This window comes from Aureobasidium melanogenum (genome assembly GCF_000721775.1).
Source record: "Aureobasidium melanogenum CBS 110374 unplaced genomic scaffold scaffold_4, whole genome shotgun sequence".
Lineage (NCBI taxonomy): Eukaryota > Fungi > Ascomycota > Dothideomycetes > Dothideales > Saccotheciaceae > Aureobasidium > Aureobasidium melanogenum.
Window position 1 is genome coordinate 340,286 of NW_024470056.1, and position 23,461 is coordinate 363,746.

Consider the following 23,461-nt stretch of genomic DNA (forward strand, 5'->3'; position numbering starts at 1 on the left):
CTTCCAGTCGGCGTCTCTCAGTCCTCTTCTTTCTTTCTTCAACTCATTACCGGTTCTTATTGTAGGAGTATCCTTCGCCGACTTTGTCTGTTTCAAAAGGTTTCTCCTCTACACATGTACCGCAGACAAATGCCAATGCGCCACAGCTGGAGCAAACAAGGGTTGAAGTCATTTGACCTGATGATGTATTGTTCCTTACCGGTGTCGCTACATATCAATAGCACCACATTCGTTTGTTTGGTAGGCTTGCTGTGAGAGTGATGCTGTTCAACGTGTTTGAGCAGTCGCGATCTTCCGCAACAGATCTCTACGCTTGTCGCATTGCGATTCGTAAATATGCCAGGGTGTTCCCCTCGGCATTTTCACGAGGACGTCTCGAGTGGTCTGTCACATGGCTATGCGCCTCAATCAAATGCTCATGGGCCGAATCAAGCTGCTTTGAGCGGTCAGTTTGATATCTATGGCTCTTGCTTCTCTCCTGCCCAGATACCTGATGCAGTCACTACGCATTCTTGACCGAATTGGATGTAATGATACAAAGCATCCTTCGAAGCTGTCAACAACGCTCGGTGTGTCTTAGCACTTGTTCTTCGCCTCTACTGTGGTTCTTCGTCGATTGTCTTTAGGCGTCAATCCGAGATCTACATCTGTCTTGTGCTAAGTCATGCAACACCAGGACTTGAATGATCTTTGAGCCATCATTCGCTCTGTTCTGATCCAATCAGCTACTCATGGACTCCAAAACACTTGACGCTCAACTTCGCATAGATCTTTGATACTATTCACCCATCGTCTATGTGTTGATAGCTACGCTGCAGTGCTACCCCATCTCACCGCACATTTACATCAATACACGTGAAGTGTTCGCGTATGAAAGATGGAGGAACAACGTGCACCATGACGTGGGGACCCCACATTCCGATTTGTCTTCCACCGCTCCTCGTCGATCATAGAACGATCTCTCTCGAGCTGATCTCGTGCCTGTATCACCGGTTCGTGTCTGTGTTATTTCCTTACGTGCGAGTAGCTCTGTCAGCTGCACGAGCCTTGTGGACAATCGTCGCTGTCGAGCGAGCGAGCCCGAGGCGCCACATGCGTGAAAGGCTGCCATTGCCTGGACGGCAGTGCTTTGCCGGCGTTCGAGGGCCTACCGTTCTAGAGCAAGGCGCACACTCTTCAGACTCCTATTTGAAGCAACTCTGACATGGCAACACAATCCGTCTGACGCTATACACATGGCGCTTTTCAAAGAACGAATAAGCAGCGAGATCATGCTATTTCGGTACCACTTGGTGCAAGCCCAACATCCAAGCCTCTGGGCATGTTGGTGATCTTCCGCTCGGCACCCTGCGCATGCCAACTGCGCGCGCCGCATAACCTTAACGATCAGAATAACGTTCGCCCTCAAACACGAAATTGAGATCAACAAGATCTCGTCCCGAGTCTTTCTTCAGATGATCGCTCAGTAGATCAACTACACCTCTTGGCCGTTGGACATTCCTCTGGTACGGGGAGCAATAAGTGCCCAGCGCCTTGGCTTTGTCAGCCATTCTAGCAATCAACCAGTCAGCGCGTTGTAGTTACAGCACATAGCTACAATCTTGTTCCTCAAACGTCGCTGCAGCTCAAGAAAAGGACACAGGGTTAACGGGTGTGCCTGCAGCCGTGGTCACAATCACCGAATACTTTCGACGTCATACCACAGAAGAAAATTACCTGTCAGGAATGAACAGAAGGGCTTTTGCTCACGTTGCATAGCCCCTTACTCGTTACAGTTGAGGTATACAGATGCAAGAACGCCAAGATGACGATGGCGGCTGTGAAGGAAGTATGTTGTTGGTCAAGTGATTGCACATCACTACGGCCGTGTGTTGTTATTGCCAGCCTAGGTTGGCAGCAATACGTGATGTGAGCAATGAATATCGATGTGGTAAGTCTATGGTAAGAGAAATCCAGAGCGGGTCAAATGGTATAAATGTCGTTGAGTCCTTGATGATGCTGGTTCGAACATATCCTTGACCATCCTTGCCTCTACACAATATTTTTATCCTTACAAGATTCATCTCTGTGTTATACACATACCCAGCATCTATTCCTACATTGAACTTTTCTCTAATGTTGAGCACAACCTTTACCCTGCTGGCAACGGCACTACTATGCTCCGCAGCTCCAGTTGATAGGCGCTCAACTAGTGGTCCTGTTATCACCACTGACTTTCCTGATCTATCGATTGTCAGCGTCAACAATCAATGGTTCGCGTTCGGTACCCAGTCACTCTATGACTACAAGAACATCCACATCCAAGTTGCTTCTTCATCCGATTTCAACTCTTGGTCCCTTCATGAGGGTCAGGATGCCTTGCCAAACTTGCCTGGCTGGGTCAACCAAAGCAATCCTCTGGTTTGGGCTCCTGATGTTTTGCACCTGGTAAGTTAACGAAACACATCCTGTTTAGCTTGAGTCAAGTCAACTAACGTATCAACAGGATGATGGGTCCTTCGTCATGTACTTTAGTGCCACTACAAACACTGGTGGTAATGGCAACTATCACTGCATCGGCACTGCTACCAGCTCCAATGTAGAAGGCCCTTACAGCCCATCTCCCAATCCATGGTACTGTCCTGTTGACCAGGGCGGCGCCATTGATGCATCTGGTTTCAGAGATGCAGATGGAACCTGGTACATCACTTACAAGATTGACGGCAACGCCCGAGGTAATGGAGGCGTATGCAACAATGGCGTCGCTCCTATCATGAATACACCTATCATGATTCAGAAGGTTGGCGCAGACGGCATCAGCAAACAAGGAAGTCCATCCAACATTATGAACCTACAAGCTTCAGATGGTCCCGATATCGAGGCTCCCGCGATGATCAGAAGAGGGAGCACGTACATTCTGATGTTCAGCTCTCATTGCTACAGCACAGACAGCTACGATACACTCTACGCAACAAGCAACTCTCCCACTGCAGATTTTGTTCGCGGAGGAAGTCTTGTGGGAGGCGGAAGAGGTGGACTGGATGCCTCTTTAGATGCGACTCATGTTGCTTTCCACGGACTGCAGGATGATGGACGCAGATTTATGTATACTGGCATGCTCAACATTGACGGTAACACTGTTACCCTCTAGATGGAGACGGACAATTTGACGACCTACGATTTATGACTGAGATATGATTGATGACAATTTTGGGTTTGGACACGATGGCACGATTGGACTTATGTAAAGTACTTTATACTGCATTCTCGCCAGCAATAACAAACCTTTCGCGCTCATGCAAATACAAACCGTCGACACAGAAGACAACAAACGTCAGTATTCTTGAAGGTAACAAAACAACTATACTCGAGGCAGCGATGCAAGAGACAAAAAGCAGGACCCAAAGGCCCAAAGCTTGGTGTCGAAGCTTCCACGCCGAGCCATTTTCACTTGCCAAAAATCTCACCATAACACCACCAAACTCCACCCCCTGCTTTTTGTACACCTTCCCAGCAAAAGATAAACACATCATACATGCTAGATACATTGAGAAAGTGCAAAAAGCTCGACGCCTGTGTGATTCGAACACACGCTCCCGAAGGAAATGCCTACCGATATCTCGAAGAGAAGATAGCAGGGCATCGCGTTAACCACTCCGCCAAAGCGCCTAGGAGAAACGCCAAGACTTGAGATCTTGGTGCTGGTTGTGGGAAGAACCACAATTTGACAATATGAAGCCCTCACTAGAGTGAATCCTGATACGCAAAAGAGCGCCGTTCTCGTTGTTGGAGAGGCGCAGCTATTGTAATCAGAACCAGCGTTGAGGACTCTGAGACATGTTTGTGCTATGCGGCAGAAACAGAGGCTTTGTGTTGCGCGAAAGATAAGAAAACTAGAAGACAAAGGTAAAAGAAAAATTTGGTCGAGGTAAATTTTTTCCTGGCGGCTGGCGCGAACCTCAACTGACTTTCAGGGTCACTGCCGTGTCTCATCTCGCTAAACACATCATGCCAATTGCTTGACTTCGCGATAGAGATGATATGGCAAACTCAGGTCTCGTCGACATGATACTTCTGTTTCTGATCAAAACTTCCTAATCGAAGAAAGTGCTTGGAACAATGCAGCCAGTTTTTCATATCCAAATATAGCTTCTGAGCAGAGACATGTGTCTTGATACTTTCTAGAGCTGTCTTGATGATCTAACATGTTCTCTCCTACTGTATGCATATAAAGGTCTTGATGTAAGTCTCGACGAAGGAAAACAAAGTAAGCACATCTCCTGAGCAATGTGGATAACCGCTGGTCTAGTTATCTTCTTGCTGTCTTCAATCTCGTTGTGGTTCTACTGTTCAGTATACATACCACAATCCATGTTCAAATTGTCTTTACTGAGAAAGATCACTGCTATTGTACGCAGTATATGCAGTAAGCCGCCATCACATCTTGTCATGACCTTGACAACTTACAATTTCTACAGACCTCAACTCATCAACCTCTCCTCACACACTGGACTCGAAGAACCAATACGTACTCGCCCTCTCGCCAGAATATGTACGACCCATGAAAGATATCAGAGCCGCGGTGGATGAAAAAGCCCAATGGCGACACAGCGAACTCCTCCTCCTCAACAAGGTCAAATGTCTAGAAACTCTCAAGACCTTGGACATCATGTTTGCAGATTCCATCGCTGAATTACAACTCGTGGGTCACCACTTAATGATCCAACACGACAAGATCACCAACGGCGGTACGGTAGATCCACAAAGTAGTAAGTGTAAATTCACCGCTTTTGTCACACAATGCTGACATACCCAGTGCACTTCCTAGACGAAAGAAGAGATCACCCACCTTCAGTGTTGCTAGCAGCCAACCACGCCAGAAGACTCACCAAAAGAACCTACTCAAGCAGATTCAATATGACCGAGGACCAAACCAGAGTTCTCGATATCTCTGATTGCGCAAGTCGTATGCTGGAAGCCAGTTCCGAGTTTCTTGATTTGCAAGCTAGATGTCGCGAATTGATTGCCTTGGTGCGAGCAGAGAGTGATTTACCTGTGGGCTTGCAGAGTATGCATATACTGACCGAAGGACTGTTATGCAAGACCGTAAGGATGCTTGGAACAACTTGTCAGCTTGTATTGCGGAAGCTCGTTTTGCTCGCTGGCAAGACGCTTAGATCATCGAATTTTGTATCTGGGTCGGGATACTTGGACAGGATCTTCATCATGGCACTGGGAGCGCACAAGGTTGGGACCGAGGCAAGGGAAGCTTTGAGCAAAAGCGATGATGATCAGCAATGCATTGATGAGAAGGAAGACAACGGTTTGTTGGAGACATACTGATGCTGGCATTGCACGAGTGAATAATTGTCGACGTATGATCTAGCATAAACACCGGCACCGACGGCGAAAAACTGGCACATGATACTCGAAGATGACCAAGGAAGAAAGAAAAAAAATCGCTTGGGAGGCAGGAATCATTCATCACCGAATCCTCTAAAAGCACAATCGTCCACACTCGGTAACCACCCATATTGTCGCTCGCAATGCCCATGTAGCCTGGAAGAAGAATCACATGCAGAAAACGCCCTGTTTGTAGTTCCCAGCCTTCTGAAACTCCGCTTGCCTGCCCAAAGAGATAGAAATTGTCATCATACAAGAAAAAGAAAAGGAAAGGTAAGAAAAAGCTTCATCGTTCATCCCCCTTAGATTCATTGCATATCGTCCTCTGCGCGCTTGAGTTGGAAGTTGGGCTGCTCGTAGAACCATTCGGTCTTCTTGTCCCACTTGTACGCTTTGAAGTCCACGCCATAGGGCTTGGGCTCGAGGCAGTATAGCATACCGATGGGCACATCCAAATCGGCAACCTCTTCCCTCTTCAAGCCGCGGAAGTATGCCAGCAGAACACGAGCGACACTGCGGTGTCCGACAAGCAAGCAGTGATCTTCCATGCGCTCGAGCTCGACGATCACAGGACGCAGGCGATTGATGATGTCGAGGTAGCCCTCACCACCAGGGCCGGGGTAGCGGTAGTGCAGCTTGTCCTTCTTGCGAAGAGCATACTCGGCAGGGTGAGCTTCGGCGATGGACGAGTAGGTGAGACCTTCCATAATACCGGCATTGAGCTCATCCAACATGCGCATCTGTTTCGAGTCGTACTCCTCGTCGTCGAAGAACTGTGCCGTCTGGATGCTACGCTTGAGCATAGAAGTCCAAACACAGAAAGACTTTTGAGGAAGCTCGTTGTTATCGTTGGGTTGGTAGTGAGGGTTGGGAGGAGTGGTGTCACCAGGCTGGGGAGGGAAGTGAGAGTGAGTGAGCTTGTGGAGCTGCTTCATGTCCCACTCTCTGCGTGCGTGCTCAATAAATTTGGTAAGAGTTTTGGCGTACTGAGTGCCCTCATCACTGAGGTCCGAGTCACCACCAATTTTGCCAGAGACATTGTCCATGGATAGACCGTGACGTGTGATCCAAATCATACGTGGCGCAAGGTTGAAGTTGAGGAGATAGTAGTTGGCTTGTGCAGAGAGGAAACCACGAATCTGATGCGAGATGACCTTGCGACCAACATCGATCATCTGAATGTAGGGCATATTGTTCTTCTCCTCGTACTCGCCGAGCGGCACGTAGGCCTTTTCGTAGATAGCGACACGCTTCTTGAAATCCTCAAGAGCAGTGACGGGATCTTGGTCCTTGTAGTCGGGACCTGAAAGCTTCAAGCGCATGTTGGACTCGAGCAAGTTTTCGTCAACGCAGCGACTTTCGAGGAACAAAACGTTCAGCTCAGCACCAGCTCTTTCACGAATCTTCTTCATGATAACTTTTCTGCGCTCGAGGGTGCTGTTCGTCGCGTCAAGAATACCAACGGATCCATTGCCCTCGAGAATGTAGTCAAGAAGTTCGTCTAGTGTATCCATGGCGCATTGTTCACGGATCAAGGCGGCTCTCTTATTTGAAGGGTCGAAGAAGCTGGCAGATTGGTCCATTGATTCAGCGTCAGGCATCTCAGGAGTCGACACCTTGGTCAGCTCAACGCCGTCTGTACCATCATCAGCGGTCTCAGGGACTCCGTCATCTTCGGAAGCTGGCGGGAGCTGGATGGTTGGCATTGTGAGTCTGCGTGATTGGCTGTCTTTGTCTTCATGCTTATCGCTGTGTGCCTGAATTTGTGCGGCAAGGCCAGATGGACCAATGTGTGTTGCTGCGTCGACAATGCCATTGAGACTGGCCAGACTTGGGCGATGTTCGTTTGGGAGGAAGGAAGGACGGTGTGTGCGGCTTCTCGTCTTCTCAAGAGTGTTCGGACCACCAGCAGCGACACGACGTCTTTCTCCTACGTTGAAAATGCGTGTATCATGCTGTAGCCAGTTCATGTAGCGTGCAAGCTTCTTTGTGATGTAACTCTTTCCGCGAGCAGGCAAGCCAACCATGACGATGACCAGCTTGGCACCGACATCTCTTTTGGCGATTCTGCCGTCGGGTGAGACTTTTGATTTTGTGAGGCCAGGAATATCGAGGGTTGTCGGGCGGACGCGCGGGGTGCTTGAACCTGAGTTTTGCCTTACCGGCAACAATCTAGGGCTGTTCGGAGCAGTGCCATCAGGAGTGTCGTTTGAGGCGCCAGTGTTGGTGGCGCCAACGGCGGATGCTGTGCGGTTTGAAGGTGCAGGGCGGAAGGGTTGGATTTCTGGAGTCTGAGAGCCATTCTTGTTGGCCGAGCTGCCCAGGCTGGTGTTGAGACTGGACTTCAGGTCCTTGTGAGTGTTCTCGTCAATGCTGCGGCGATGCTGATCCTGTGCGTTGCTCATCATCACAGACTTTGCAATGTCGCTCTGCTGGCTCTGGCGACGGATGTGGAAAGGGAGGGTAGACGAGGTGGAAGAAGCTGCCAGGATTTCACTTGGCTCGCAGATGAGTGGCATAATGAGAAAAAGAGGGTCCAGAATTTCGACGGCCTATGACGCTTTACGGACCGAGCTGCTTCTGGCTGCCTCCTATCGCGGCGCCCTGTCAAAAGTACACGAGTCGTACTCGTTTAAGCTGACTAACTCCGAAAACGGCCTGAGCCTCGATCCTGATAGGCGAAGCCTTGACTGTCGAATATGTATAAAATGTAGGTAATGGTCGGTGCGCCTTGGTCGAAGGAAGAGGAAGAAGAAGAGAATTGCGTGAGATGTCGATGAGCGATGATTGAAAGTTGATGAGACGAGCCTCGACTTTGTGTGACCAGCCTGAATAATTATGACTGTGTTGGCGCGTGAAGCATAAATAACTTCAAAGGCCGCGCTTGCAATAAGGTTCTCTCGCAGAACGTGTTGCAGACTTGCAGTATCTTCTGTTTTTTCCACGGTTCGCCAAAAGAGATCCAGTACAAAAGTACCAGTTCCTGGCGCGCCCTGGTTGATCACGAGCTCAGCTTGGTGGTGGTTTGGTTATGAAATCAAGCGTGCTAGAAATGCGCCGAAGAAGTCGCTGAAGTCAGGAGACGGTCGATTGAAAAATCAAGTTTGGTCCTTGAGGGCAGCAGCTGACCCGATGATAACACATGCGACGACACAGAAGAGGCCCGAATAGACCGTTGCCTTCTTCCTTCCTTTCCCCAAGGCTGCCGGCGTCAGAACAATACATATCAACAAGGGGGAGCCAATCGAACTGCGGATGCCTCCCACGCCGACCGACGCTGCGTCTCGCCCACCCAAACTTGTTGAGATGAAAAACACGAAATTGCTATCGTCCTTGTCGTCTTGCGTCAACCCATTGGCCTACCCAGATAACCCATCAGCTCCTTACTTTCCGTATCTCTGTTCGCTCATGCCAATCTGATCTCCTCATGATCCTTCAGGCTGTCTCCGCAAGTGTTACTATCGGCACTCCGCCTTCGGACCCCGCCAAAGCGCGCCCTGCCTTGCCCATCAAAGCTCAGCCAATATTTGCTTCATCACTTCCATGCATACAGTAACACTGAGCGCCTTGTGTGTGTTCTATTTCAGTATGCACTTATCTTCCATCTTTGTTAGTACGCTTGAGGCAGAGTAGCAATAATGGACATGTATTTCTCGTTCGTAGTCATTCTGTAGTCATCGTGAGGAGAAAGAGCATCCATTGTCAACCACTTTTCAGCTGGTCTTCTGCCTCATTAGTAGTAGTAAGGTACAGTACACCCCTGATGTATATCCGACAAGATATGAACACAGCAATTGCAGCGGACGACCAAAGGGGTTCCGAAGGAAGTGACGGTAGCCATGAACACGAGAACTCCGATACTCGCAGACCATGTCGTCGATCAACAATATCAGGATTCAGTCAGATCCGGTCATGTGAACATCATTCATACATCATAAAATATGCTCTATCAAACCAGCTGCTGTTCTGATTATTCATAATCCCGAAGCCAGTAAACCGAGAACCGCTCTCATCATAATCTCAGAGTGAGCACTAGCAAACATATATAACTAGCAACACTCAATGCCGTCAAGACAACCACAACATTACCGCTTGTTCTGAACTTCTTCCTCCTCAGCCCATCCTCACCAACTTCAGAAAAGAACTGCCTGTTTCCTTGCATTCTTCTGAAGGCGCTGACTCCCAGCACACCCGCGCCATAAATCGCAAACAAAGCCCCGATAGAATAAAACTCGGCTGTAAAGATCTTGAGAACCACAAGTGCAAAGCTGAATTGACCTAATGAGGTGCGGATATATGCGCCCTCGAAAGTGCGTTGAGCAGCGCGAATCTCGACCAACTCGGTGTTTGTAAGGATCACTGAGCGCGCCCGATGAAGGCGGAGGTGATAGCGGTCTGCCGCATGCCGTGTCTGTATGTGCAGCAAATCTTGCGATGAGCTTGGGCAGATCGAGCGTTGATGATTGCTTCTCAAGCAATTGGGGAATTTACCTCGAACATGTTTGTCGAAGCCTGCACCCGTTAACGGTGTGTGGTCGAGTAGTTTGATTCGTGCTGCTGCGACTCGTGAGACGACAAATTCGCTGTTGCAAACAGGCTTCCTTGGATGTGCAATGGGTTTGAGCGGAAAAGTGCGACTACATCAGCACGCGTGTTTGATGAGTGGATGGTCACAGACGATGAGGTGGAGATCTACGTGTAGGACAGGCTGCCTGTGAGCACCAACTTGCCTGCCAGGTTGAAAGTGGTCAAAGCTTCGTGTATTCTCCTATGAACACACCAGACTGCAACTCGCCTTTTCTTGTGCTACTCTAGTCATGACAACCAAACGTGATCATCACTTTTTACTAGTGGTCGGTATCATTTTATCGACAATGGTGTACTGAGCAGTTCCATTCGAGCGTTCGCGGATTCTAGGTAGACGCCTCGATTCTGCCTCGCACCGCCATTCTGCTTCACGACGTGACGAATAGACCATTTGACAGGAATGCCTCTTGCAAGCGATCGGTACAGATGAACTCTCAATTATGACGAACAACAGCCTGAGCAAGCTGCCTCCCGAGATTCTCTCGGCGATAATTGATTTGATTGAAGACGAATCTGGTTGGCGCGAATATCCAACCGAGATCTTGGTCAACCTGCAACTAACTTGGAAGACCCTGGAACAAGCCTGTCACAAACGCTATTTACTCTACTTTTATGACTGGTATATCGATCTGGAAAAGGAGAAAGGCTTGTCGATAATCAAGGCCGTACTCGCAAGCCCCGTTCATAAGGCTGCTATCGAGAAGATAAACGAGGAGAACGAGGAGAATGACGACGACGAGGATGGTGATGAAGGTGATACAGGCTGAGCCTTAAGATCGAAGCGTTCCTCTCTCTACGCGCATGAAGCGATCACGACTCTCATTTCTCGCAACCATCCTACATGCGAGCAACGTACGGGTGAACAGAATCGATGAAAGCGATCAGCATCTTATCACCATCCAACGACCTCGACCTGACATTGCAAAAGGCTAGAGCTCCGAATGGCGTTTAGCACGCGGTACCGTGTAGTCGATTCTAACATCTTCGTCATCCTGCTCCTCGACAGTTAGATCGGTCCTTGGAATGATTCTTGTCTTAGAACTCAACCAAGAGGGTCGCTAGCCCATGCTCGTTGAGCAACCCTGGAGAGCAGATAATCTTGATTCGTCTGTCGGCCTGAAGTCATCCTTACAATCAAGACTGTGAAAGTCGTAGTACCTTCTCCCAACGCGGGTCCTTATCACAGATTCCAGCCATCCACAAGTCTAGATCCGACGGTATGACCTCCTGGAGGATTTTTCGCCAGGCCTCCAGCATTTCGCGTGCCTCCGACTTCGTAACATCCTGACCAAGACCATGATGGAAGCGTCTTGCAATCTCGTGGCTCTCCATGTATCCGGCGAGGTTGCCTGCGCCTCGTTGACGTAGTTCTGCCGCAAGCTGCTTGTCTAGAGTAGTGATTCCGGTGTTACTCGAGTACAGCCATCCAAGGTTGGCGGTGAGGTAGGAGGGACCGAATGCTTCGATAGCAGGGACGAAACGAGCAAACTGCCAGTCTATGATGCCTGTGATGATGCCTTGATCGTTGAGCAGCAGGTGATCCCCTTTATCATCGACATGCTTGAGGAAGAATTCTTCTGGACTGACGGTAGTCGACCGTTCGAAGGCCCGAGCTTCTCTGCGTGCTAACAAGTAGAATGCAAATGCTTCAGTAGGGTATTGGGGGTGTACCTGACCATCGGCAACCAGATCGAGGTATTGATCAGATATAGCGGCGAAGTAGTCAGACGTAGTGAAGAAAGGTCCGGATAGATCGAGATGAACAAAGCGGTTGCTCGCTATCTTGGACACACTGGTTTGGCCATCTCTGGAAACCAGCGACCCTGCTGCCGGAACGGGAAGTTTTGAGATTTCGATCAATATCTCCGCAAATTGTGCGAGGATGCTTTGTCGTTGCTGAGGTTTCGCTCCTAGGAGGTCACTGTCGAAAGGCTTGCCAGGAAGGCATTCCATGAGCAAATAGCTCACGCCAACAGCATTGTTCTCATCAGAAGCAAGCCCAAATCCAAAAGCCTTAGGAGCAGGCACTTTGGTAGGCTCCAAGAACTTTAGCGTCGCAAATTCGCTTGCGATGAAATACTCGACCATGTCTTGTGGAATGTCGTAGAACACTGTCCTTGGAGTACGTACAAGCCATCTGTCTCCATCATCAAAGATCAACCAGGCGTGATAATTAGCATTCCCCAGCATCGCGTCATGGTAGTTGCTGGGATTGAAGTAGCATGCGACATCCCCCTTGAGAATCGATGCCCTCTTCTCCAGCTCTGGAACATTGATTTGATCGACAAGTTGTGATATTTCGTCTTCAACTCGGGCCACCCATTCTTCTTCACTCAGCTATCAGCATAGTTAGCCAAAGAAAAGGAAACAGAATCAAAAACAGAAAATCGCCAGCAAACATAGAAGGAGAGGAATACCTCGACAGCTGATGCGCATGTGTGATACACTGGTCGCAGATCTCGGGCACATAGATGCTGCTTGCAAGTGTGACAAAACATGCCTCTCACACCAGGAGCCTTGCAGTCCTCTGCCGAACAGGTAGAAAATCTAGCAACAAACTGATTCATGATTGTTGCAGGGTGTTTCGGTTCGAAAGAAAAATTGTTCGAATGGAGAGTTGTAACAGAGCAGATGCGTTCCCGAAAAAAGATGTTGTGCTACAGATTGTTTTCACATCAAGGGTATTAGCGCCAGGCTATTTACTGCCGCCTGGGTAACGGGTTTGGTTGGCTGCATACCCTGATTATGCAAGAGGGTGATTATGCAGACTACCTGCCCAACAATCTGTAGGTAACGACGCGCGCAAGGAGGCGGCTCGCCCTTGAAGAAGTCTCGCTTCTTCGTTCCATCCCCCTATGTTTATGATGTAACTCTAGTTATCATTTCTTGTAGACAGAATTAGCAAAAGCTATTGGTCCCACTGACCGACAAGCTTGACCTAACATTGTAGAAAACTAGAGCTTCGATTGACGCCGAGCACGCAATATCGTACTATCCGTTCTAACACCTTCGTCATCCTGCTCCTCGACAGTCAGATCTGGAAAAGTTTTGGGCATGATTCTTCTTGGGGTAGACCCAGGTACGAAACTGTATTTGCCAAAATCAGTCACACCTTTGGAGTCTCGGAGGAAGTCTTCATCTGTGGTCAGTAGCCCATTCACCTCAGCCGTAGGAGAACCAAGTATGGCTAGGATGGCATCCGAGAACACAGTGGCTTTCCTGAGATCGCTGCTTCTATCCATTTCTGCCGCAACAGCGCCTTGAGTTGCAGCACTTTCGATAGCTACTGCAGGCCAGATACCAGTGATTGCCATACCAGTCTTGCTTTCCCGAATCCAATCCATGGACAGTCCTTTGACCAGAACACTCATTCCTACCTTTCCAACAGCATATGCAGCCTTGCCTCTGAAGAAGCGGCTATAGATTGGCGGACAGACCACAACAACTCGGCCTTTCCAATTACCCTTCTCAAAAAGAGGGAATGAGGCTTGAATGCTGGCATATAAACCTTCGATGTTGACTTCCTGCATGAGCTTGAATCGCTTGACCGGCGTCTTGGCCACTGAAGACCACCATATGGCTCCAGAGTTGTAAACCAGAACATCGAGACGGCCGAGCTCAAACGACACCCTGGTAAACAGTGCGTTTACTGACTCTGGCGAACGGGTATCTACTTTCATGGCCACTGCAGTTCCTCCCAGCAAGTGTATCTCCTTCACGACTGTGTTGATGGTGCTTTGAGATGAATTTGGATCTGGTGGAAACGAAGCCAGCTTTTCCGGATCTGAGGTTGTCTTTGCTGCAACGACGACTTTTGTCCACCATCAGTAAACTCTTTCCTGGCTATAGATAGATGCTCTGATATTAATCTTACCTGTATAACCTTCTTCAGCTAAACTAATTGCTATCTGTCGGCCCATGCCCCGGGATGCCCCGACCACCAGGGCCACAGGTTTTGTGTATGATCTCAAGGACATGTTGGTGAATTGATCAGAACGTCGTGATTGTTTTCATTTCGGGTTCTAGAGCTAAGGTCATATAGCATGTACTGGTGTAGCAAGCTCGCAGGACCGAGGCAAGGTGGAACGCGGGGTGTTGCGCTTTCCCTCCAGATTCACGTCTCTCCTCGGACCAGAGCATGAATGTTGACTCAACATCACAACTAAACGAACAACGACCTACCAAAAAGACGTTCATTATCTCTGCGGTCGCTCACGCTGATCTAGATCTTATTGGTGCGGCTATATCGGCCCAGCCATTATAGACGATCTTTTGGCGAAACCCTGTTCTAGTGCTGTAGGGCTGGATGAAGGTTTCAGAATAGGTGCGACGCGTTAACAGCTTGACACCGCAGTGATACCTTCCAGATGCTCCAAACGAAATTCGAACAATAAAATGTGGTCATAGCCGTGTCTGATATACGAGACCCACTGCGGAACATTCAGGCCACCGGGTTCTCTAACGTGTATGACTCGGTAGTGGACCTTCTCTGCATCGCACTATCAAGTATACGGGACTTTTGACCGGGTAGGTGGTGCGTCCACGATTGCTGTCTCAGATCCAGCGACGACACACGAGAAGTCTGTATATCATGCCTATTAGGATTCAGATCCTCGCTCGACTGTTACAAGCACCGCTCTGCCGTTTGTCCGCATCATGAGTCTCCCAGATCGAGGCTCACAGCTTTCAGTGCTTGGACCACACGAGCGGCGATGATGTGGGACAGCATTTCAACTTGCCTCTGTGCACAGTGCACGATCTTGACTAGCCGCTTGATATGATGAAGCATTCACACCCTTGTTTGTTGCCGAGCTCGAGTGCAGTTCTTTCTTGAATCAGCTCTCGTGAGCTGGCACTTTCACTTTCATCAACCGCCATGGCGAGCGAGACGACATCTGGAGACTTGCAACTTGCGGCGGCCGCTGCTGGATTCTCTCTTGGCTTCGGATACTTGACTGTAGTTCGCGCCTATAAGCAGACGAAGGCTAACAGAGCTCCTGCTCGGAGCGCGTACATTTACATGCTATGGGGAGAGATTTTGGCAAACCTGATCCTTGGAATCATGACGTGGCTCTACCTCAAGGATGTTGTGAAGACTACGTGAGTACCATGTTTGCTTCCTGATGCTACACACGAGACCTCCGGATATCTTCTCTTCAATGGCCGACCATCTGCGATGGCGCCGTAGCACACGGATCTACAAATCGTTGATGCAGGCAAAGCTTTGGCAAATCTCTTGTCAGCGATCTTCCACAGCATCTCAGCTGTTTCAACTACCGTCGACACTGTGCAGACCAGAGATCGGATGGATAGTCGCAACCTGTCTTATAGTAATCAGCCAAGCTTGAAACGTACTAACGATAGACACAGCCCAGTCCTTCTCTTCTTCATCCTTGTCTTCTACGCGTTCGAAGTTCAACTTCTGATGCAGATCATCATCAATCGAATCGCCCTCATCGCAGAACGAAAACCGACTGCGACCAAACTCAAGATCGCAACAGCCGTCATCATCTCATGCATCAATATTGCCGTCTTTTGCATCTTCATTCCGAGCCACATGATACCTCCGGCGAACCAGACCTTCGTAAACATCAACAAGTACTGGGATCGTCTATCGAAAGTCTTGATTATGCTTGTCGAGTAAGCCTGCTTAATATTGCCCGCAGCGTGGGTGGCATCTGCTGATAGCCTTCCAGTGCTTACCTGAATTGGTATTTCGTCTACGTCGTGCGGGCACGACTTGTCAAATATCATGGTCTTAAAAAGTACAAACCCCTGATCGGGTATTATACTCGCTTGGGTCTGGTGTCGGTCGCAATGGATGTATGTTCTGGACATGTCGCGTAGCATGTCCGATACTAACGTATTTTCAGCTTATGCTTATTGGACTGATGTCCTTGAGAAATCATTTACTTTTTGTGCAATTTCATCCGGTTGCATGTAAGTAAAACCAACAACCTTGCTCAAGCTGATGGCTAACATTCCTTTATAGACATGGTAAAGCTCAACATAGAGATGTCTGTATGTTATTCATTCATTCTTCTTCGACTACTTCAGGGGACCGATACTGACATTCTTCGATACAGATGGCAGATATGATAGTCAAAGTCGCGCGATCATCCGAAAACGACGTCAAGCCGAAATCGTCCTCTCACACGCCATTCCCCGAGCAATCACGATCACATCATACACGTACCCTACACGGCGACGATGACATGAACATTGGCCCACAGAACACTGCAGTGATTGGTCATACCCAGCTTGACAAGGCACAGCGAAAAGACATCCAAGGCATCTCTCGCCAGACAGAAGTCCAAGTTTATGTCGGAGATGCGGACAGCGATTTTCACTCCGATAGTCTCGAGGACGGTAAAGAGCAGAACAGGAGTGGGAGAGGCTCGTATGAGTCGCAGGTTCCATTGAAGGATCTTGGAAGGCCAATAGAAGTGCGATGATACCTATCCGGAACTTGCCCAAATGGACGTCTCTAGCAATTAATCCTGCATCTCATCTGAAGCTCAGCAGTCCTGATCCATGAACAAGTGTTAGATGATTGGCTGCAATATCGACTCATGCAGCAAGAGAAGCAGTTCAGGCCCTATAATAGACGTGGTGGGGTTAAGTTCGGCGTCGATAAGGTTCAAAACGCTTATCAACCACCACATCTCGAGGGCTTCACCTTTCACATCCAAAGCTACGGCCGAAGCATTCCAATAGGTTGCCATTGTGGTGGAGACTCATTTCATTGAACGTGTTCAGTAGGAGTTAAGTTCTCATAAGTCCGTTGCGTAAGGTTACCTCCTAACCCCGCGCTCATCCGCGGACGTCATTGCACTCTTTTGGTCAACGAACGAAACTACAAGTAGAGCTGCTTCCCAACCTTAACATTCCAGATTGTCCCAAGCTTGTTGCTCTATATCAAACTGAGAACCATACTCACAATGGCTTTCTTCGACCCTGCACCTAAGCCCAAGAGCCTTCTCGGCTACCACAGAGTGCTGGCACCCTCTGCCGGCATCAAATGCTCACCATTGTGCCTCGGTGCCATGAACTTCGGCAATGGATGGTAAGTTTGTTTACTAGTACAACCCGACTCAAAACATACTGATTCGCCCGCAGGAAAGAGTTCATGGGAGAATGTGACAAGAAGACCAGCTTTGAAGTTCTTGATGCTTTCTTCGACCTCGGGGGTAACTTCATCGATACTGCTAATGCATACCAATGCGAGGAGTCTGAGGAGTGGCTTGGTGAATGGATGGAAAAGAAGGGAAATCGTGATCAGATGGTGTATGTATCCCCACAACTCTCCTGCAAAGTCGATCAGCAGACTTACCAATATCACAGCATTGCTACCAAATACACCACCGGATACCGCTACCATGCTCGCGATGCTGAGCCTCTCCAGTCCAACTTTGTCGGCAACTCGTTCAAGTCCATGCACATCTCTGTCAACCGTTCTCTGAAGAAGCTTCGCACTGACTACATTGATCTGCTGTACGTGCATTGGTGGGACTTTACCACCAGTGTTGAGGAAGTCATGCACGGTCTCAACGCGTTGATCACCGCTGGCAAGGTTCTCTATCTGGGAGTCTCGGATACACCCGCCTGGGTTGTAGTCAAGGCTAACGACTACGCCCGCGCTCACGGTCTGCGTCCTTTCTCAGTCTACCAAGGCAAATGGAACGCCGCCTACAGAGACATGGAAAGAGAGATAATCCCGATGTGCTACGATCAAGGCATGGCACTCGCACCTTGGGGCCCTCTGGGTCAGGGCAAATTTAAGACCAAGGAAGCTCGCAGCAAGGAGCACGAAGGCTCAGCTCGTGCTTCGCAGTCCAGCGAGCAAGACAATGCCATTTCAGATGCGCTCGAGAAAGTCGCCGAGAAGCACAAGGCTACCATGCATGGAATTGCTCTTGCCTACGTCATGCACAAGACTCCAAATGTGTTCCCTATCGTTGGTCAACGCAAGGTCGAACACCTCAAGGCTAACGTCGAGGCGTTGAGTATCAAGCTCACGCAGGAAGATCTGAAAGAGATTGAGGCCGCATCATCATTCGATCCCGGATTCCCCATGACTTTCATCTTTGCTGACAAGTTTGATGTCACGAACAACACTGCGGCAGATGTTAGACTTACTGGAATTTCTGCTCACATAGATCAACCTCCCAAGCAGCAGCCTGTCCCAGCTCGCTCTGAGGTGTGATAGTATATTCTGTATCCCCTTGCAAAGAGCTGAATTTTCGAAATTCGATTAATCAATTAATTAATGAATTCAAATGGAAGATAGCTTGAGACTTCACTTATAGACTAAATGATAACGATGATCTCAAGAGAACAAATCACTTTCTCAAACGAGCCAATGTGGCACCCATAGGTTCGCCCTCCTTCAACGCAGCCATAGTCTTCTCATCAATCTCAAATCTCTTCTCACAGATTTCCAAACACTTCTCCGCATGTTCGACAGGCACAACAACTACTCCATCCAGATCTGCAAGTATGAGGTCTCCAGGATGAATAGTCAATGGTCTTTGCTGCGTTTCTGAAGTAAATTGTACAGGAACATTGAGACCAGAAGCTCGGGTGAAAGTGTTGGAGCCCAGTGCTGAAGTGCCTTTACCGAAGACCTGTTTTTGTGTTTGTTAGCACCGAGTAACTCGTAGTGTTTCCTTGAGATACTGACTGGAAATTCCATCTCACGATGCTCATTCAGATCTCTGAAATTGCCATCCACAACCACACCTTGCGCACCCAGATATTTCGCTCGCGTCGACATCAAGCCTCCCCAACAAGCTGAGTAAAATCCTTTGGGCTGGGAGATAAACACAACTTGCCCTTGTTCAATCCCATCTACGAAGTGTTGGGAGGGTTTGGGAGAGGTAGTGTCGTTGGCATCGACCATCTGTACTGTATATGCAGGTCCGAATAGTTTTGTGGTTCCGGCTTGTTGGTGGGGAGAGAACATTTTGAGACCGTGTAGGTAGCCGCCGTAGGTGACGTTCAATTTAACGAGGGCGTCACCGACCTGGGATGTGTGAGTATTGCTTGCTTGTGTAGTAATGATGATTAGAAGGGAAGCCCTTGACATACATCGCACGAGGTGAAGCGTTTGAGCGCATTGAAGATGTGGGCAGGCACTGACGGAGGCATTATCGCAGAGTGGCACTTGATATTGAAGAATGGATATGTATGTTGTTGATGAATGTCAAAAGATGATTTGGATGGTTGATTGATCCGAGGTTGATATCGTCTCATGATTTTTGCACAAGAGAATACGTGCTACTGCCATGTCTTCTCCGCACGAACGGCTTCTCTCCCAACAACAGCTTGCGAACGTCTTACGTCTCCTCGTAACAACAGAGCCATGTTCGTAGGTAACAGTTGTGGGATGCTCAATGTCAGGCATACAAGAAAGACTGATTGAAGGTACATATGTTTCGTGCCGATGGAGGCGCAGCTGAGAAAGGCAAACGCGAATTTAGGTTGGACGAAAAATCTTCGATGTCACAAAAGACAAAGTAGCGAGACGGTGAGGTGTCAAATCATATGACATGCACTGTCTCGTTGAGACGTATGGAAACGACTTCTCCGACGCCCGGCTGAGAAGCCAGTACGACGATGAAAAAGATATCAGGTGAACTCCCGAAAGAGAATTCATCCAAAGGTTCCAAAGATTATGCCGACTGTCCACCAGCAGAGAAGCCACGTACTTCCCACCAGCCTCGTATTTCGGTATTGCTAAGCAACGCAAGCATCGCGTAGCATCCGGCCAACATACGAGCTCCCGTCTCACCAGGGCAAGATGAGAGGGACTGAAAATGACAAAACTACCATCAAGGTGCTCCCTCCCCAAGGACAGGCCATTACAGCAATCCCTGAGAAGTTCACGTTGCGTTTTGTCTTATCTCCCCACTGTGCTGCCGCTCCCGATATTCAGAGGACCACCATTGGATACCCTTATCGTGATCAGGGACATCCGGCTAGGACAAGGTATACCTTCCGGCTCTGAGATATAGTGGCGACAGTCTGGTTGCCACAACCCAGATCCAAACTTCCCCAGGCCCTTATCAGGCAAAGGGCATCGGATCCAGGTCGCAACTGGTCTGAAAGTCCAAGTTTTCATACGCGCGAACGCGAGTTAGCGACAATCGACCCAGGTCGAGCACGCCAGAAGCAATGCCGCCTTCCGCGAATACAACACTCCTGGGAGTGAGGGTAACGAAGGTATAAGGGGTGCGCGGCGCCATGGCCCGCCTGTACACCGTAGAAGCGAAGCGGCAAGCCATGGGGCGAATAAGAGAAGAAAGATGGGGCATTGCGCGTAGCGCAAACGATGAATAAGATGACAAGGTGTAGCAGACGTAACCTGGGCAAGGCGCGAGGAGGATGCGAAATGAATGAAGAACGCCGACACGAGGGGAGTAACGAGAAAGGAGACCGGGCAACACCAAACGAGGATGGGGGCGAGCTGGGACAACAGCTCTAGAAGCGACAAAAAAACAGACGGCCCAGGTTGGCGACAGGTGTGGTGGTAGAAACACAAGGTGAGAGAGATGAAAAAGAGAAGGAGCTGTTGACGCTTGAGGTTTATATAACAGCAGGCACCAGCGCACAACACAACGCCAAGACCCGTGCAGTCGTGCTCGCGCTCTCGTTTCTTTCACTACTGCATGTTCACACGCTTAGCTTTCACTTGAGTCTTTTCTGCCTTTCACATTACCGCGACAAACTGCATTCCAATGCACTGATTGGTATGGCTGCTAGAAAGGTTTCCTTCGACGCTAGCCCCTGGAAGCCCTAGAAGCAATTCTTACATGGAATCGTCTATTAAAGTATGAACTTTGGACTTACCACACAATTATCTTCTGGATTGTCGTCGGCTTATCCTTGTTCGTGGTCTAATTCTTGTTATAGCGACGTCGACTGATAACCCTTGTCACTATCCCTCGAAGATCGGAAGGGAAGACTTGCAATCCCGACCACCGACACGCCACTATACAGCATCATCAACCACCGTGGATCGCTTACACGTCAACAAACGGCTTGACGATATCCAACAATATTCCTCAATCCGTGTTATCGCAGCTGGGGGCATAGAACTATGCATTTACTTTGGTCCTTACTCTCAGCCCCATGAACGAACCCATCTTAGAGTGAACAGCGAATGAAATCTCTACGCGTCCTGCAAGAACGGACAGAGAAGAACAACTCAATTTGGAATAAGATAAGACCTTAACATATTAATGGCGCTATAGGCAATCAAGCGATGGTTGTTCGTATGCAAGTATAATCGAAGCCCAAAAAATGGGGTTGGTTCTTTGGCTATATGTATTTGACAAGCCATCCATCAAGGCGGTTAGAGTATTTGCAGATCTGACTTCTAGTCTGCTAGTAGTGCAGAGTGTGGCTGTTATACTTTCAAGGAGATAGCTATATTTTGTATTGCGCCGAGCTATAGAGATGGACGAACGCTTCCTATCCGTACTCACAGCCGGAGAAAATCTATCAGGTAGTTCGATCTTTATAGCTGATTACATTAAAGGAGAAGTACTATGTTTCGACAGCCATAGAAGTCAAACATAAAAGCCCTTAGTTTGCGTCAGCTGTGTGGTTGCTTTCTCCATAGAGAGAGACGACAACCTCGCATTTGTTCTTACTATGCTTGCCTCTTCTATGCATGGCAGACTCTTTGACTCATGTTTTTGTGTCTCTCAGCTATTTGATCTTCGCTCTCCATGCTAGTGAGAAGGGAAGAAAAAAGGAGAGCAAAAAGGGAAAACAGCACCGAACATCCCAACATAGGTATACTCAAAGAACGCCGGCCGACTAACAGAGCGAGAAGATCGGAAATGCACGTTCCAACCAACTCACATGTTGTTCCGCGATGTTCTGCTGGCCATTCGTAATAGTCTAGCCGGCAAAAGCAAAAAGCATTTCACAAAGCTCCCACCTCATGGAACAAAACGATGAACCTGACCCGATTTGAACGGATGACCTTGTGGATGTCCCGGTTGACACTGGAATCACACGCGCTACCGCTGCGCCACAGGTCCACTGCTGAACCATTTGTTCTATCTATGTATAAAACGCCCAAACATCGTTGCGAGCAGGTAATCAGATATCCACAAGGTCACCCCTTCAAATCGGATCAGGTGCATCGTTTTGTTCCATGAGGTGAGAGCTTTGTTGGCTGGGGTGGCCTAGGCCACCCCATTGAGGCTGTGGGTTGAGCGTGAACTGTAAAGTTGAGCTGAAGCGGGCTTGGCGGACCATGAAAACAAGCGCAGAAGAAAGGTGGGAGAATGAATTTGCAACAGGCATGGTATATTTGACCCAGCAGAGAACAATACGAAGCCTTGGGGGTTGCAGGCATGTCGTATTTGTTTGTTGTCAGACATCTCTACCATCATAGATAACTCTGAAATTTCTAAACCCTCTTGTCTGGACCTGTCCCTGCTGAAAGTTCGACCAAATATAACTGATCAGTCGTCACCACCATCGCTACAGCATCTGCCATGATTTTGACAGCTACATTCGGGGTCCTCGCATCGGTCCTCGTCTTCATCGCATGACCCGCATTTCTCCTCCAGGGGCGCAACCTCTGTTGTCTCGTTCGACATGTGCTGGCATTCAGTGTCGTCATGAGCGCCGCCATCTCTTGACAGTTGCTGATCTTGATGGATATCGGCTTCGACACCTGCTCCAGCCAAGCTTCTTGTTCCCCTTGGATCTTGTTCTGCAGCGCCATCGCAGGCGTTTTCCAAGCCTGCGACAGCTCTGGACCCCATTCGCGGGTGATTATCCTTTGCTTCAAGTGATGGGCGAGGAGCACGTCCAACTTCGCTACAGAGAGCAAGACTCAGACGCGATCTATTCAAATCCAAACCGCCGCTGTAGATGTACCCGAATTCGCCAACCCAGGATCCTTGTCCATCGTCATACAATGTTGGTGGTCTCCTGGCACCGAGCGGTAGTCTTGCCGTGGTCTTTCGTCCCCTTTGTTCTGACGCAGACATCCTCACGGGTTGGTCTTCCTCATCCGACAACTGGATGGAGTGTGCTGGTGATGGCACACCCTTACGTTTGGGGCGTCTCGAGTGGAAGACCTTCTTGAAGCCTTTGGTAAGGATGCGTCGTCTCAGAGCAAAACAGGAGGCTGCAGTTGGCTCTCCATAATCCGTTGTCTGTGCCTTCGTCGATTCGACTGTTTGTTGAGGTATCGTGTTCTGGCTTGCGAGAATTGCGGTATGAAGCGTAACGTTGCCGATTTGTGACGGTCCTGATGAAGGCCCGGCGATAGGACTCGTACGTGCGAAAGTTGAAGTCATGTTTTGCATGGGATATGAATGGCGATTCGAAGACAACACTAGCAATTTGTGTCTGTGGTGCCTATATCAGCATTGGTATTGGCTTTTTCGCTCTAAGATATTAGTTCGAAGACAAGAAGAGTATACGAACCGCATTATATACGAATTTTGAATCAAGATCTAAC

At 48.9% G+C, this 23,461-nt stretch overlaps 11 protein-coding genes across 11 annotated transcripts; 5 read left to right on the plus strand and 6 right to left on the minus strand.

Moving 5' to 3' along the window:
• Window positions 1–2,163: 2,163 nt before the first annotated feature.
• On the plus strand, window positions 2,164–3,124 carry M437DRAFT_14306 (Arabinanase/levansucrase/invertase; the record flags this gene model as incomplete). The annotated part of the gene is made up of 2 exons (XM_041018758.1): window positions 2,164–2,427; window positions 2,486–3,124. Coding segments are annotated over 2 exons (903 nt in total), but the record flags the coding sequence as incomplete, so codon positions are not given.
• A 1,226-nt stretch (window positions 3,125–4,350) lies between these two features.
• M437DRAFT_82100 (uncharacterized protein) lies at window positions 4,351–5,156 on the plus strand (the record flags this gene model as incomplete). The annotated part of the gene is made up of 4 exons (XM_041027684.1): window positions 4,351–4,405; window positions 4,458–4,748; window positions 4,796–5,023; window positions 5,083–5,156. The coding sequence occupies 4 exons, from the start codon at window positions 4,351–4,353 to the stop codon at window positions 5,154–5,156; spliced, it is 648 nt and encodes a 215-aa protein (XP_040882146.1).
• A 534-nt stretch (window positions 5,157–5,690) lies between these two features.
• M437DRAFT_73067 (bifunctional 6-phosphofructo-2-kinase/fructose-2,6-bisphosphate 2-phosphatase) lies at window positions 5,691–7,409 on the minus strand (the record flags this gene model as incomplete). The annotated part of the gene is made up of 2 exons (XM_041025964.1): window positions 5,691–6,998; window positions 7,299–7,409. The coding sequence occupies 2 exons, from the start codon at window positions 7,407–7,409 to the stop codon at window positions 5,691–5,693; spliced, it is 1,419 nt and encodes a 472-aa protein (XP_040882147.1).
• A 1,985-nt stretch (window positions 7,410–9,394) lies between these two features.
• Window positions 9,395–9,799, minus strand: M437DRAFT_42746 (uncharacterized protein; the record flags this gene model as incomplete). The annotated part of the gene is made up of 1 exon (XM_041020626.1): window positions 9,395–9,799. A coding segment is annotated over one exon (405 nt), but the record flags the coding sequence as incomplete, so codon positions are not given.
• A 610-nt stretch (window positions 9,800–10,409) lies between these two features.
• M437DRAFT_82102 (uncharacterized protein) lies at window positions 10,410–10,736 on the plus strand (the record flags this gene model as incomplete). The annotated part of the gene is made up of 1 exon (XM_041027685.1): window positions 10,410–10,736. The coding sequence occupies one exon, from the start codon at window positions 10,410–10,412 to the stop codon at window positions 10,734–10,736; it is 327 nt and encodes a 108-aa protein (XP_040882149.1).
• Window positions 10,737–11,103: 367 nt separating this feature from the next.
• Window positions 11,104–12,536, minus strand: M437DRAFT_63773 (uncharacterized protein; the record flags this gene model as incomplete). The annotated part of the gene is made up of 2 exons (XM_041024303.1): window positions 11,104–12,306; window positions 12,387–12,536. 2 exons carry the CDS (start codon window positions 12,534–12,536, stop codon window positions 11,104–11,106), a joined length of 1,353 nt encoding a protein of 450 aa, XP_040882150.1.
• Window positions 12,537–12,923: 387 nt separating this feature from the next.
• Window positions 12,924–13,946, minus strand: M437DRAFT_41957 (short chain dehydrogenase; the record flags this gene model as incomplete). The annotated part of the gene is made up of 2 exons (XM_041020482.1): window positions 12,924–13,780; window positions 13,844–13,946. The coding sequence occupies 2 exons, from the start codon at window positions 13,944–13,946 to the stop codon at window positions 12,924–12,926; spliced, it is 960 nt and encodes a 319-aa protein (XP_040882151.1).
• Window positions 13,947–14,845: 899 nt separating this feature from the next.
• M437DRAFT_42654 (uncharacterized protein) lies at window positions 14,846–16,424 on the plus strand (the record flags this gene model as incomplete). The annotated part of the gene is made up of 6 exons (XM_041020615.1): window positions 14,846–15,069; window positions 15,340–15,609; window positions 15,666–15,792; window positions 15,843–15,909; window positions 15,962–15,990; window positions 16,056–16,424. 6 exons carry the CDS (start codon window positions 14,846–14,848, stop codon window positions 16,422–16,424), a joined length of 1,086 nt encoding a protein of 361 aa, XP_040882152.1.
• A 486-nt stretch (window positions 16,425–16,910) lies between these two features.
• M437DRAFT_63776 (norsolorinic acid reductase) lies at window positions 16,911–18,175 on the plus strand (the record flags this gene model as incomplete). Its single annotated transcript, XM_041024304.1, has 3 exons — window positions 16,911–17,035; window positions 17,089–17,256; window positions 17,314–18,175. 3 exons carry the CDS (start codon window positions 16,911–16,913, stop codon window positions 18,173–18,175), a joined length of 1,155 nt encoding a protein of 384 aa, XP_040882153.1.
• Window positions 18,176–18,311: 136 nt separating this feature from the next.
• Window positions 18,312–19,119, minus strand: M437DRAFT_63777 (RraA-like protein; the record flags this gene model as incomplete). Its single annotated transcript, XM_041024305.1, has 3 exons — window positions 18,312–18,596; window positions 18,653–18,994; window positions 19,060–19,119. The coding sequence occupies 3 exons, from the start codon at window positions 19,117–19,119 to the stop codon at window positions 18,312–18,314; spliced, it is 687 nt and encodes a 228-aa protein (XP_040882154.1).
• A 3,332-nt stretch (window positions 19,120–22,451) lies between these two features.
• M437DRAFT_82107 (uncharacterized protein) lies at window positions 22,452–23,297 on the minus strand (the record flags this gene model as incomplete). The annotated part of the gene is made up of 1 exon (XM_041027686.1): window positions 22,452–23,297. The coding sequence occupies one exon, from the start codon at window positions 23,295–23,297 to the stop codon at window positions 22,452–22,454; it is 846 nt and encodes a 281-aa protein (XP_040882155.1).
• Window positions 23,298–23,461: the final 164 nt, after the last annotated feature.